At 41.5% G+C, this 15,753-nt stretch overlaps 1 protein-coding gene across 1 annotated transcript; it reads left to right on the top strand.

Annotated features, from left to right (window-relative positions):
* The first annotated feature begins 969 nt into the window (after window positions 1-969).
* Window positions 970-10,592, top strand: LOC143414078 (type-2 ice-structuring protein-like). The gene is made up of 6 exons (XM_076877724.1): window positions 970-1,040; window positions 1,150-1,185; window positions 2,091-2,200; window positions 2,299-2,427; window positions 2,663-2,768; window positions 10,462-10,592. The coding sequence occupies exons 1-6, from the start codon at window positions 983-985 to the stop codon at window positions 10,590-10,592; spliced, it is 570 nt and encodes a 189-aa protein (XP_076733839.1). The 5' UTR covers window positions 970-982.
* The last annotated feature ends 5,161 nt before the right edge of the window (window positions 10,593-15,753 follow it).

The raw sequence follows: 15,753 nt of genomic DNA, 5'->3' as shown, positions 1-15,753 counted from the left end.
TGCACCTGGTACGTCTGCAGGTCTGGCCAGCGAGTAAACAGTCCATGCAGTATATAGGTGTTGTCCGGTTCCTCGACAAAAGTAGCACTTCTGCGTCCACCAGCAGAACAGAAACTCTCTCAATCCACATGATTGAGGGAAAGATAATAAACAGATAAAAGTACAATTAAGGAAAAAAAGCTAAACTAATGAGAAAAAGCAGGACTAACTGTAACAGGCTACATGCTGGTTGGCGCATGCGCACTATTATACTATAGTATAATAGACCTTACTACTATAATAATGTGGACTCTATTGAATGAAAAGAATAAATTACACATCTATGAAACCTGCAGCTACTGTCTTTATTTAAAGTTGTAAGTATTTAAAGTCCATGTTACCAGGTTGTAGAGTTCTCTGTTAGTGTAATGGATTTAAAACTGTTTAAATCTTCAGTTTTATCTCAAAGCACAACATGATATTTCTTCCAGTTTATATTTAACTAACTGCAACAATATTTTCAGTCACAATTACGTTATCAAGGGGTGGCAATACATTCTTAACTTTTAGAACAGGAGGAAGACGTTATGCATTGTATCTTTTTAAATACTGATAATGACACTAATTACAATGTATTTTAATATCCTTGATCCTTGTACTCTTTGAAACCTCTCTGTTGACTATCAGTAAATATCTGAAACCAAGTCAGCATGAAATCAAATTAGGGATGAGGCAATTGGGCTTTTGTTTGTTTGGTTTTTGTTTTTTTTGGTTAAGAAATAAGTTGTTTCCTGATTTTGCAAGTATACAAATGTAAGAGTATATAAACACTAGTCTCGGAGCTGTTCATCACCTCTATGGTGGAAGGCTGAAGCTACTGGCTCACACTGAAAAGAAAGAAGACCTTCTACAAAAGGTCTGGTACAAACTCTTAAATTATCTTATCTCCTTTATTTAAAGAATTGACAGTAGTTATTGTCTTCTGTTTTTTCACAGAGACACCATGAAGCTCCTGGTTCTGGCTGCACTTCTTTGTGGATCGATGGTTCTGACCACTGCTAGTGAGTATTGCAGTATAATGTAAAGTATGTAAATATATGTCAGTATGTACGTGTTTAAATAATTCGTCACCATCTAATGTTTTAATTTGTTCATTTCTGCCACATGAAGATGTCGGCAGTGGTGCAGGAGGTTTAATTCCAACAGGTCAGTGGACATTTCCATATTTTCACCAAAGTTAATCACATTTATAAAAAAAAAAGGAAAGCAATTGTGTTGTGCATGATGAGTTTATAATAAGGAGGATATCTTTTAAGGAAACGCAGGTCAACAAAAAAATATTTTAAAATATATAATTATATATAATACAGCAAGAGAGAGGAAGAGATATTATGAAATTTAAATTGCACATAGAAATAGAGTCCCAAAAAAAGAAAATAAAAACAGTCACAAGCCAGTTCAAAGACCTTTTAGATACATTAAAGTTGTTCATTTAGTATAAGTTGTATAACTATAAATACCATATTGGTTTGTCATTTTTCGGTTTAACAATTGCCTAAGTTTGAGCACAAGTCACATACCAGAAATGCCAGCCTAATATCAGCCTCATATCGGCCCTTCTGGCTATCAAAAAGTCGAAAGTTTAAATCCAAAGGTGACCATACTTTGCCACCATGCCCCCTCAGCTTTACCAGGACCAGAGATACTTGCAGATTCAGTTGCTAAAACACATTTCCATTGACTTTTTTTAAGTGATCATGTTTTGTTCTGTTCAGTTCTCTTTGTTATTGATTTTATGATTATTCCTATATTTATAATTTTTGATGAAACTTTGTGTTTGGAAATTTTACTGCCTATTACTAGAGTGAAAAGATTAATAACTACTAAAAGAAGATTGCAGCTGCATACATATAATTACAATTTATAACTGTAAGGGAATCAAAATGCCCTGCACATTTTCAGTCACTTAAACTACATAATATTTAATTGTCGAGGTGATATTTGTTTGTTTGTTTGTTTTTTTCAATATTCCATATGTCGTGATTGAAAATAAAACAAAATATAATATCAGCTGGAGACACATGTACATACAGCTATTTATTTGTCACTAGCAAGGAGTTACCGGTTCAACATGTCCTCTGGTTGTCCTCATCGTTGGTCTTATTTCAATCATCGCTGTTTTGTCTACGTTCCAAGATCCATGAGTTGGGGTCAAGCTGAGGTAAGTTTCTCTGATTTGTATTGTCTTCAAAACTTGATTAAAACACATCTAGCCTAGTTGTGACTTTGAAAACCTCTCTGTGTAACTCTTTACTGAAGAGAAACTGCAAGTCAATGGGTGGACACCTTGCATCTGTGCACAGCAGCAACGAGTACCGTTACATTCAGCACCTCACTAGTGATCATGACTACATGGAAACTTGGATTGGAGGAACTTATGAATACGAGGTACCTTTTTTTTATCAATACCTTTCTGTTTCTCTTAATGACAGATATGTCATTAAAGAAAATACAGAAGCCACTGACAGATAAAAGCAGCTTAAATAATATTATGAATAATATGGGAGATTTGCCAGCTGGTTACATTCGTTATGTCAATTAAATAAAGCTGATTTGACAAGACTTTGGCTAGGCATGATCTTTAGGCCCGCCTGAACTGATGCTACCAATCTCTGTCTTCTAGGAAAAAGTTTGGCTGTGGAGTGATGGGAGCTCTTTTCACTATACACACTGGTGCCCAGGAGAGCCTAGTGGTGGCAACCAGAATTGTCTCCAGATAAATTATACCCGTAATTCAGAGCTTAATATTTAACATGAATACTTAATATGTGAATGATTTTAAATGAATTTACTAATTTCTGTTTTTGAACTTTGCAGCTTCCAAGTGTTGGGATGATCTGCGGTGTGACTTACATCGGCCATCTGTATGTGCCAAGAAAATATCAACACTCCTCGGCTGACACTGAAGCATGAAACTCCCATAAAAACACAAACTGATGTATAATAGTGTTTGTGTTATGCTTGCTCCTTCTTCTTTCATTTTCTAGTTACATTTTTTTCCCTTCCTTGGTAGCACCCAATCTAAACATCCAAATGACAAATCAACAAAAACTGCATTGTCTTTTAGGCCTTGTGTCTTTAACAAGAGCAGACTGATTGTGTTACCACAGCATTGATCTTACAAAACTGTTGCTTCTTCTGTTTATCTCTTTATTTTTTGCTTTTTTATGCAACATTAAAGCTATCAGTCAAGCATCTATCTGTGTTACATCTCTTGTGTTAAGGCATATACATATTCAGCAGTCATAATATGCATGTATTAAAACTGGGGAATTTAATATTTATCTGCATTTGCTGGTTCTATTATCAGTCTTAATTAGATGTCCTTCTACTCGAAGACTTTGGACAATTAAAAAAATATGTTTACATGGGCATGACAGTTTGATCACCTTTTTGAATAGTTTGTGGCTTCTATCAACAGTATTCCTAATAGAACAGCCACTTTTTAGGTGTCTCTGTACAGTTGAAGTAAGGTGAAACAAATATGAGTCTCTTCCTCTCTCTCTTCAAAAAAATAAAAATAAAAATCCCCTCGCTTCTGTCGATGGTCTTTATCCTTCAAGCTCGGGTTCTCTACCAGATGCCTGGGAGCTTGAGAGTATCTCAGCTGTTCCTAGGAATGGGCTCTTCTGGACAGGGATTTCTGATGTTGTTCCTGGGATTTGCTGGAGTCACTTGGCTAGTTTGGAAGTTGTTGCTCCGAGTGCTCCGATTATCACTGGGACCACTGTTACCTTCACCCTCCACATCTTCTCGAGCTCTTGGTATTTCTCCAGCTTCTCATATTCCTTCATCTTCATGTCTGTGTCATTCGATTCACTACATCGATCACTACGGCCGTCTTCTTCTGTTCGTCTACCACCACTATATCCGGTTGGTTAGCCACCACCATTTTGTCCGTCTCTATCTGGAAGTCTCACAGGATCTTAGCTCGGTCATTCTCCACCACCCTAGGGCGCGTCTCCTATTTTGACCTCGGGACTTCAAGGCCCTACTGTATCCAGGCCACTAGGGTATACTATGCTGGCCATTTGGTTATGACGTTCCATGTATGCCCTGCTTGCTAGCATCTTTTATCCTGCTGTTATGTGCTGCATTGTCTCAGGGGCATCTCTGTCTCTCTCTCTCTGTGCAAGCTTCAATATCTGTGAGCACACCCCACTTTTCAGTTATTTATTTGTAAAAAATGTTTGGAGTCATGTATGATTTTCGTTCCACTTCTCACGTGTGCACCACTTTGTGTTGGTCTTTCACGTGGAATTCCAATAAAATTGATTCATGTTTGTGGCTGTAATGTGACAAAATGTGGAAAAGTTCAAGGAGGCTGAATACTTTTGCAAGCCACTGTGTGTGTGTGTGTGTGTGTGTGTGTGTGTGTGTGTGTGTGTGTGTGTGTGTGTGCGTGTGCGTGTGTATGCATGTGCACGCGAGTGCGTGTTTTTGTGTTTGGGGGTGCATTTGTGTGACCTCCTGCTCACCAAAAGGGTAATGAAGGCAGGAAGTTTACTAAACAAGAAAACAGAACCTTCACATAGGATGTACCTATAATAAAATACTACAGGCTCTCCCACCGTTCAACAGGTTGGGGAGGGGGTCAGAAACAAAGGAATGTCTTTGATTATACAGTTTGAACTAAGACTTACAAAGTTAAGTAAAATAATGGCAACATTTAACAATTTGACTCTAACAGCACCTCTGCTCGTTCAGTGTCTATGACATGATTAGACTTTTCAGATCCACAGATGTAGATTTGCTTTATTTTTTGACTATTTTTTTTTTTCTCTCATAACCCATAACACTTCTTTTGTACCACAACCTTAGCTGTGTGTCCTGCTGGACATTGCACTTCTTCTGTTCAGAATGACAGAACTATAATTACGTTTAGTGATATTCTGGAAATTTTCCACAGAGCTGTAAGCAATAGTTCCTCTGTCCCACTGCTGCCCTCTTCATCTTCAAGAGCTGGATATATTCAAAGAGATGTTGAAATCTAAGATGGCGCAGAGTATGGCAGCCTTGTCGCGAGCTCCCCCAAGCAACAGCTTTTTTCTGTGTTTAATTTTACTTTTCCTTCATTTTTTCATGAGTAGCACATGTCTCCTTGTGTACGACCGACAAACCTTATTGGACATAAAAGACGGTCTTTCTTATAACTTTCCGGAGTTCAAGTTTTGCAACACGGACGCTCCGTTTGCAGACCCCCCATTCATCTCACCTGAGACGCCTTTGTTCTCTGTCCCTGGAGGCCGCAAACGCCGACGCAGAGGGAGAAGATCTGGCGTTCTGGTTCGACTGAGACGGCGCACTAACAGACCACCGTTACCCAGTTTATTACTGGCTAATGTGCAGTCTCTGGAGAACAAGCTGTGCGAGCTTCGGGCACGGATCTCATTCCAGCGAGAGATGCGGGACTGCTGCGTGATCTGCCTCACAGAAACCTGGCTATCGGACAAGGTACCGGACTCCGCAATACAACTACCGGGGTTCTCTGTGCACCGCGCGGACAGGTCACAGGATCTTACTGGGAAAAGCAGAGGCGGTGGTGTATGTTTCATGATCAACAACAGCTGGTGTGATTATGCGAACGTGCACCCGGTCAAATCCTTCTGCTCACCGGACCTGGAGTACCTGATGATTAAGTGCCGGCCATTCTGGCTACCGAGGGAATTTACAGCAGTGATTATTACGGCTGTTTACATTCCCCCACAAGCCGACACTGACCGAGCACTCAGGGAACTGTACAGCGCGATCAGCAGTGAGGAAACCGCACACCCAGAGGCGGCGTTTATCACAGCTGGAGACTTTAATAAGGGAAACCTGAAGAAAGTCTCACCAAAACTCCACCAACACATCCATTTCAACACTCGTGGAGACCGGCTACTTGACCACTGCTACACCTCTTTCCGGGATGCGTACAAAGCCCTCCCCTGCGCCCCATTCGGCCAATCAGATCACCGCTCCATCCTGCTCCTGCCGGCCTACAGGCAGAAGCTGAAACGGGAAGCTCCAACCTGTAGGGCGGTGCACCGTTGGACGGACCAATCGGAGTCTGCGCTGCGGGACTGTTTTGATCACGCGGACTGGGAAATGTTTCACGTGGCTGCTAGGGACATTGATGAGTACACAGACTCAGTCTGCGGATTTATCAGGAAATGCGTGGAAGATGTCGTCCCATCCAGAACAGTTAAATCCTTCCCAAATCAAAAACCCTGGATTAACGGAGATGTTCGCGCGGCACGGAACACCGCCTTTGGCTCCGCGAACACATCGGACTACAAACACGCACATTACCAACTCCGATCAAAGACGATCAAAGCAGCCAAACGTGAGTACAGGGACAGGGTGGAGCAACAGTTTGACAACCCTCGGAGTATGTGGCAGGGACTAAACACGATCGCAGACTTTAGAGGGAAAACCAGCACACCGCAGACCACGGCCTCTCTGTGTGAGGATCTAAACGTATTCTACGCTAGATTCGACACAGCGAACACCATGAGACCGGACAGTGTGCGCACCGCGGATGACGTCAGTGCGCACACTGTGTCTGAGGAGGATGTGCGGAAGTGCTTCAGGAAGGTGAATGCGCGCAAAGCTACTGGTCCAGATGGGATTCCCGGCCGCGTCCTCAAGTCATGCGCGGCTCAGCTGGCTGGAGTGTTCACGCACATCTTCAACCTTTCCCTCTCTCTGTCTGTAGTCCCAGCCTGCTTCAAAATAGCCACCGCCGTCCCTGTACCCAAATCCTCCACCATCTCCTCACTGAATGACTGGCGACCTGTAGCCCTGACCCCCATCGTAAGCAAATGCTTCGAGAAGCTTGTCAGGGACTTCATCTGCTCTGCACTACCCGACTCACTGGACCCTCTACAGTTCGCATACCGCCACAACAGGTCCACTGATGATGCCATAGCCCTGACACTACACACTGCCCTGTCACACCTGGAGAAGAGAGACACGTATGTGAGAATGCTGTTCGTAGATTACAGCTCAGCATTCAATACCATCGTTCCCTCGAAGCTGGACAGGAAACTGCAGGATCTAGGACTGAGCAGCTCCCTCTGCAGCTGGATCCTTAACTTCCTGTCTGACAGACGCCAAGTGGTCAGACTGGGCAGCATCACCTCATCCCCCATCACACTGAACACTGGTGCTCCACAGGGGTGTGTACTGAGCCCTCTCCTGTACTCACTCTACACCTACGACTGCACGGCCACTAACAACTCCAACATCATTGTGAAGTTTGCGGACGACACTACAGTGGTGGGTCTTATCACCAACAGTGATGAGACGGCCTACAGGGAGGAGGTCAGCGCCCTGACCCACTGGTGTCAAGACAACCATCTCACCCTCAACGTCGCGAAGACAAAGGAGTTGATAGTGGACTTCCGGAGGTGCAGAGAAGTACACACCCCCATCACCATCAACGGCGCTGCTGTGGAGAGAGTGAGCAGCTTCCGGTTCCTTGGTGTACATCTGGCTGAGGATCTTACATGGTCAGTACACACAAACAAAACAGTGAAGAAGGCGCAGCAGCGCCTCTTCTTTCTCAGGAGACTGAAAAGATTTGGCATGAGCCCCCGCATCCTCAGGACCTTCTATCACTGTGCCATTAAGAGCATCCTCACTGGATGCATCACCACCTGGTATGGCAACAGCACCGCCTACAACTGCAAAGCTCTCCAGCGAGTAGTGCGGTGCTCTGAACGGATAATTGGAGGTGAGCTTCCCTCCCTCCAAGACATCTACAGGAAGCGCTGCCTGAGGAAAGCGGGGAGGATCATCAAGGACTCCAGTCACCCCAGCCATAAACTGTTCAGACTACTTCCCTCAGGAAGGAGGTTCTGCAGCATCCGGTCCCGAACCAACATACTGAGAGACAGCTTCTTCCACCAGGCCATCAGACTGCTGAACACATCATAGACACCTCAGCTTCACTACTGGAACTTTAACATTATGCACTCCATACTGTACAGTAACGCCACTGTTTTGCACATGTCTCAACTCTGTATATTTTTATATATTTTATTTTATTGTTTACTCTATTTAATTTGTAAAATATGTGTATACACACACAAGTAGAAAAATATTTAGTATACACATCCAGAAATGCATATACTATTATATATTGTACATATATTTATTAGTTTCAGATGTAGCCATTCTTGTATTTTGCTTGTTTACGTTATTGTATTTTGCACAACTCTGCTGCTTGTGAAGCTCGCACACAAGAATTTCACTCACATGTACTGTACCAATGTACCTGCACATGTGATGTGACAATAAAAGTGATTTGATTTGACTTTCATCATCAGTTTTCCTTTTTTTTTTTTGTATTTTTACACAAGATTTACTTTGTGTTATTCATCTGTATGATTAATTACACATATGATGCATATTATACTCCAGTACTCACCAATAGCAGCTGTCAAAGACATCATTGCACAAAGAAGTGCAGACACAATCAGCAGCTTCATGCTGATGTTATCTCTGTGGAAAGCAAGACCTGAAGTGACAGGCGGTTAAAAGAGAAAAGAGATTCTGGAAATTTGTAGCAGGTCTTCTATTTCTGTAACATTTTGAACAAGCTGAAGACATGAGATGGATGCTTGGCTGTCTCCAGTATAAGGTGCATTGCAATATTCAAGCCTAGTTGAGATCAAGGCGTGTATTATTTCCTTCAAGTCATGCCTTGACAAAACTGGTTTAAGCTTTGCTATTTGCCTAAACTGGAAAAAAGAGTTTCTGCAACACAGAACTGATTTGTTTATTCAGTTTAAAATCCAAGTCCATAATGACTCCCAGATTTGTGACATGCTGTTTGACCTAAGCCAACCATAATTAATAACTGGGTTGCATGAGATATTATTAGGCCGAAGTATAATTACCTCTGTTTTGCTTTCATTCAAGCTCAAAAAGTTCAGAGCCATCCAAGCCATGACATCTTCAAAACAGTTTAAAAGGAATTGGATGGAGCCTGAACTATTAGGTGATAAAGGCAAGTAAATATGGCATAGATCTGTGTAGCAGTGACAGGATATTTTGTGTTTTCTAAGAATAGAGTCCAAAGGGAACAAGTACAATGAAAAAGGAAGAAGACCAAAGATTGAGCCCTCATGCACCCCACAAGAATGGGGGGCTGATGTGGACAAACATCTTTCAACATAAACACTAAACATTCTGTCACTCAGATAGTAATGAAGCCAACCCAGTTTTCCAAATGGGAGATGAGAATAATGTGGTCACAGTATCAAATGCTGCAGTAAGATCTAAAAGCACAAGAATCACAGAGCTTCCAGGATCATTTGCTAGAAGGATGTCATTAAAAACCTTTAAAAAACAACTGTTTCCGTGGAATGTAGATGCAACCAGACTGAAAAACCTCATTAACTCTTTAAGACCTACCATAGAACCAAGTCCGCCAGAGCTTATATTATATTTTTACATGTTGTAGTGCATTTTTGGGAGCATTTCAAGTTGCTATACATCAATACAACCATTATAGCCCAAATTTTGTGATTATGTAGAAAAAGTACAATTGGGCTGAAAGATCTATCGCTTTATCACCTATTCAGGTTGTAAATTGTGTTTTTAAAAAGTAACTAAGTAACTAAGTAATTAATTACTTTTGAAAATAAGTAATCAGTAAAGTAACGGGATTACTTTTTTGGGGAAGTAATCAGTAATTAGTTACTGATTACTTTTTTCAAGTAACTTGACCAACACTGTATCTATGTATGTATGTTTCTTTTTACAGGAGCAGAAAGGTGACAGCAACATCCTGGGTTGCATGGGCTTTTGGGCCATGCTGACTTAACCTTTTAACTGCCACTTTCTGTGTCTGTGAATTTAACAGCAGTGTGTTATTCATGACCTTGTATTGTTTACAATGCAAATGTCACTGTGAGAAAGTGTGCATACAGATGCGCTGCGCTAACATCTATATCACCTTTTCCACAGCAGAGGGTTAATCATATGATCTAATCACATGATTTACAGCAGGACACATCACTGGCTAATGTTTTACCTCTTCTTAAGACAGGGCCTGGAGTGAAACTACTCCAGGGGAGAATCCCTGGAATTTTTAAGAGACAATGCATAACTTTATTGTGCATGTCTAATTGTGCTAAGCTGACAGAGGGCAAAAGAGGGTTGCAGAGACCGTGACATGAGAGATATGGAAGGATTGACTGAGGTGCAGATGCAGACCATGACCAGGAGAGAAGGCTCCAAGAGGACCAGTGAGAAGCAGGGACCATCTGCAGGACAGCAGACAAACGACAGTGGGCTGCACCACTGGGCTTCCAAAGGATTGTCACGAGGAGGTTTTGAACAGCAAAATCTTAAAATAAAATGAAAGAGTTTCTACGTTGACGTTTAGGAAGACTACAGGAGTGTACGACTTGCTCTGCTCCTAATCTACAGCTGCGTTGGAACAGAAATCGAGGGATGGAGAGAGCGTGCCAAGCTCCAACGGTGACAGCGCAAAGGGAGATCAGCGTTGGAATTATGACTCTGTAAACGGCACAGACACCAGGAGCCATGACCGTGACTGAGAATGACCACCAAATGCTGCTTCACTTTGCCATGCAAAGTACTTTGACACTCTGGAGAAGGCCTTTCCTCTGTATCATTGTTGTTGCCATTTGCATGTGAGAGCTTAGATTGTGGGGAAGATTAAAGATGAACAAAGGGTGGTGGGAGAACAGTGAAGTGAGGATACACAGTGTGAAACTCCTTTAAGTGTACAATAATGTTGATGTGATATACAGAATGCCAGGAAAGAAATTCTGGTATTAATGTGATTCTTTGATTTAAAAATCAAAGGGTGGGATTGTATAGGAATTTATTTTACTTATGTATTAATCACATTATTTTATTGTATAATGCCTTGGTGCCACTGGATTTTAACATGTCTGACACCCATACTGTAAGACAAATGGTGGGGGTGTAGTAAGGAAGTTGGGGGAAGCAGACCACGCCACAGGAAGAGTCTTTTGTCTCTTTGAGGACTCTGGGAGGTAGCAAGGGAGTGTGAACCTTAAGCTGTGTACTGCCTTTCGTTCCTGGAGAAGGTATTTAACTGAGAGCCATGCTAGGCTCAGAGAGCCTCTGCTGATCTGCCCCGCGATCATGCAGGCTCTCCACAAGCTTGGTTGTCTGTTGTTTTTGTGTGTTTGGATTAAAGAATCTTAGCTACTGCTCACCGCTCATCTGCAGGCTTTATTTAATGGAAAACTTCCACAACACCATCTAACCAGATGAACAGAAACAATGTTTTGGCATAAGAATATTTGTTTTGTTTGTTTGTTTTTAAATTCCCCACAAAAGGTATACATCAGCTCTCTCATTGGTAATCCTGAGTGACTGACAGAAAGATGCAGAGTACATAGTTGTACATAACTGTATGCAACACTGTCAGTTTACACGCTACTGCTGCATGTACTTTCGTTAAGGGAGGAGTGATTGTAAGAAGCCAGTAGTATGTTGTACTATGAAAAAATATAAACATGAATATAAACATTGTAAGTTTGATGGGGAACTGCATGAAATGTCAGTTACAGTGGGATATGTTGTGGTCAGCAGCACAGGAGCACCACAGGGAACTGTGCTGTCCCCTCTTCTCTTCACCCTGTACACCTCTGACTTCTGCTACAACTCTGAATTATGCCACATTCAGAAGTTTGCAGACGACACAGCCATCATGGGGTGTATCTGGGATGATCAGGAAGAGGAGTACAGAAGTCTGGTGAGGAACTTTGTCGCATGGAGTCACACAAACCACCTGCAACTCAACACCTCAAAGACTAAGGAACTGGTTGTGGACTTCGGGAGGTCTAGAGCAGGTCCACTGCCGGTTCAGATAGAGGGGGAGGAGGTGGAGGTGGTCAACAAGTACAAGTACCTTGGGCTGTGGGTGGACAACAAACTGGACTGGTCATGCAACACAGAGCACCTGTATAAAAAAGCCCAAAGCCGACTGTACTTCCTCAGGAGGCTGAGGTCTTTTAACATCTGCAGGAAGCTCCTGAGGATGTTTTACCAGTCGGTGGTTGCTGGAGTACTTTTCTATGCTGTGGTGTGCTGGGGGAGCAGCACAGCAAAGAAGGACTCATCCAGGCTGGAGAAACTGATCAGGAGGGCTAGCTCTGTGGTCGGCATGAAGCTGGACACTCTGGTGACAGTGGCAGAGAAAAGGACATTAAAGAAACTGATGGACATTATGGACAATGCCAGGCATCCTCTGCACACAGCCATTAACAACCAGAGGAGTCTGTTCAGTGACAGGTTGCTTCTCCCAAAGACAAGAACTAACAGACTTAAAAACTCCTTTGTCCCACACGCCATCAGACTGTTTAACTCCTCTCTGGAGGGGAGAGGGAGGGGAAACAGGAGGACAAAGGAGGGGGGAACAACTAAGCTGTAGTGCCTCTTCACCTCACTGTGCAATACTTTTTGTTAATAGTCAATGATGCAATAGACTTCAATACTTGAAATGTGCAATTCACTTGTATTTTTATTTTTTATTCCTATTTATTCTATTTATCCCCTTCGTATATTTTATTTATATTGTCTCTATATTTATATATATGTGTGTGTGTGTGTGTGTGTGTATATATATATATATATAATATTCTGCAACTCTGTAACTTCTGTCGGTGCTGTGCTTTTTTGGAAATCGAATTTCCCAGAGGAACCCACCCGAGGGATTAATAAAGTTCTATCTAATCTAATCTAATCTAATCTGTTATGGTGAGTACTGTGTGTATGTGTGTGTTTGTAGAAACACAGCTCCGTGCTGTGATGATGATTAAGTTACAGTGAGTGCTAATGTAATCGCCACAGACTGTTGATTGTAAATCATGCAGTTATGCAACACATAGTTTTGTTTTTTGTTTCTGAGTGAGTTGGGGAGTATATCAAAAGCTTGGAGGCTTATTTAATTTTTTTTCTATATTTTAATACTTTCTACATTGTAGATGCATACTGAAAACATCAAATATATAAAGCAAGACATATACAATTATGTAACAAAGAAATAAAGTATAAATAACTCTGAATATGTCTTATATTTTAGATTCCTAAAGTAGCCACTTTTTGTTTTGTTGAAAATGTGTCAAACCTTGGCCTTATCTTAGTGAGCTTCATGATGTTGTCACCCGAAATGGTTTTCACTTCACAGGTGTGACTTGTCAGAGTACATTTGTGGAATTGCTTGCCTTCTTAATCGGGTTGTACGGGCTGGGACCATCAGTTGTGTTGTGCAGAAGTCAGGTAGGTATGCAGCTGACAGCCCTATTTGACAACTGTTATAATTCATATTATACATCGAAACTGGCTCACACGAGCACCGCCCCAGCAAAGGAAGACCAAGCGTCACCTCTGCTGCTGAGGATAAGTTCAATCACAATCAGAATCTGATAAACTGGATTAATTCCAGCCATGTGCAATTAAATTGCATGCTCATCCAAATGAGCTAAACCATTGCATGATGGTGTTTAATCACCAAAACTGGAGAAGGGGTAAAGAGGGGATGGCCTAGGATATGAAGCAGGAAATGACTGTTGTGTATTCCGTTTACTGCAACAAAGAAACTGTATTCTGATTATCACCCATTTAAGCAGTAACTGTAACGGAATATAGTTACTCGTATTTTGTATCTTAAATAGCTAACTCCATTACATGTATTTCGTTACTCTCTGCTGCTCGCATTATCACCAGAACCCCCTCCTACCAGCACATCACCCCTGTTCTTCAGGAACTTCACTGGCTCCCTGTGAAATTCCGGATAATTTTCAAACTTCTTCTGCTCACCTTCAAGGCCCTTCATAACCTCGCTCCTTCTTACCTTTCTGACCTGTTAACCACCACCTGTTCTGCCCGTTCACTTCGTTCTTCTTCTTCTGTCAAGCTTACTGTACCTTCCTTCCGCCTCACCACCATGGGAAGCAGAGCTTTCAGCTGCTCTGCTCCCAGGCTGTGGAATTCTCTGCCCCCTGAAATAAGAAATATTGGTTCTCTCCCCCAGTTTAAATCCCAACTCAAAACTCATCTGTTCAAATCTGCATATTCACTGTGAATCCACTGTTTGTTCATTTTATCTTGTGCTTTATTTTATTGTTCTTATTCTGCCATTGTTTTACTAAGTGTTTTATCCTATTGTAAAGTGTCCTTGGGTGACTTGAAAGGCGCTCATAAATAAAATTTATTATTATTATTATTATTATTATTATTACTCCACAACAGAGATGGGCAGTAACACATTACAAGTAACGTGTTACTGTAATCTGATTACCTTTTTCAAGTAACAAGTAAAGTAAGGGATTACTATTGCAGAAAAGGTAATTAGATTACTGTTTCTTTCCTGTAAGCACACTGCATTACTGCGTTACTAAAACCATGATTTTTTTTGCGAGTGTGTCTCATGACAGTGACGTAAGCGAGTGCGACGTTCGTGACAACAGCTGTGTGCAGATCAACAATGGATAATATATCGAGTGCGGGAGAGAGTATGAGCGTGCAGTGTTTAAAGCGTGGAAGTACTGACCTTACCTTTGACTCCGTAAAAGGTGACAAAAACATTAGCGTCCGCTGTTCACTGCGTGGGAAGAAAACTTCTTTTTACAGCGAAAAAAAAAAAACCCTAAACTTCCGAGCAAGCACCGAGAACGCTACGACGTAATGGGAAATCCACAGAGAAACTCGCGGATTCTTCCACCGACCGCTGCGACACACCTGCACCAGGGCAAACATTCGCCTGCTTTACAGGTGAAAATAGAGCAACAGGACCGCTGAGTAATTCATTTTATTTATTTTCTACTGTGTTTTACTTGCATCTATTTGAAAGCCTGAGTGTAAACACAAAAAATATTTTATGTGCTGTAATGTGCAGAAAATAGGTTTAAATGTTAAACAAATTTTCTCCAGTCAGAGAATGTTGCATATAATTTGATTTTTGCATTATGCATAAAGTTAAAAGATTAAAACTAATAAAACAAGTTTTAAAAAGAAACTTTTCCATTTGATTACATTTTGTATGATGGATTATGCAGAAAAAGTAGAATTGGGCTGAAAGATCTATCACTTTATCACTTATTCAGGTTGTAAATCGTGTTTTTAAAAGTAACTAAGTAATTAATTACTTTTGAAAATAAGCAATCAGTAAAGTAATGGGATTACTTTTTGGGGGAGTAATCAGTAATTAGTTACCAATTACTTCATGACCAATGGTCAAGTAACTTGACCAACACTGCTCCCCAACACTGCTGTGGTGTTCACCTGGCAGAGAATTTCTCTCAATACCAGCTCCATAACTAAGAAGGCCCAACAGCATCTAAAAAATTCCAGTGGAAGCTGAGAACAGTCCATCCCCCTCCATTCTTTCTCACCACCTTCTACAGAGGGACTATTGAGAGCGTCTTGAGCCGTTGCATCACTGTCTAGTAGGGTAACCACACCATATCGTTTAGCAATACCCTACAAAGGATAGTGAGAACGGATGAGAAGATTATTGGAGCCTCCCTTCCCTCCATGACAGACATTTATCACACTTTAAACAAACTCATTTTCAGTGGTGCAGTTACTCAAAGTATAATTTGTACACACAGTACACAGTACACACAAACACCACAACAAATTGGCAAGACGATCAGTGAGGACCGTCTAGCCATGACAATAGTAGAACTATAGCTGTAACATGGAGCAACAGACCACTAG

Source organism: Maylandia zebra, linkage group LG3 (assembly GCF_041146795.1).
Source record: "Maylandia zebra isolate NMK-2024a linkage group LG3, Mzebra_GT3a, whole genome shotgun sequence".
NCBI lineage: Eukaryota > Metazoa > Chordata > Actinopteri > Cichliformes > Cichlidae > Maylandia > Maylandia zebra.
The sequence above is the reverse complement of the archived record's forward strand: the minus strand, read 5'-3'. Positions and strand labels throughout refer to the sequence as shown.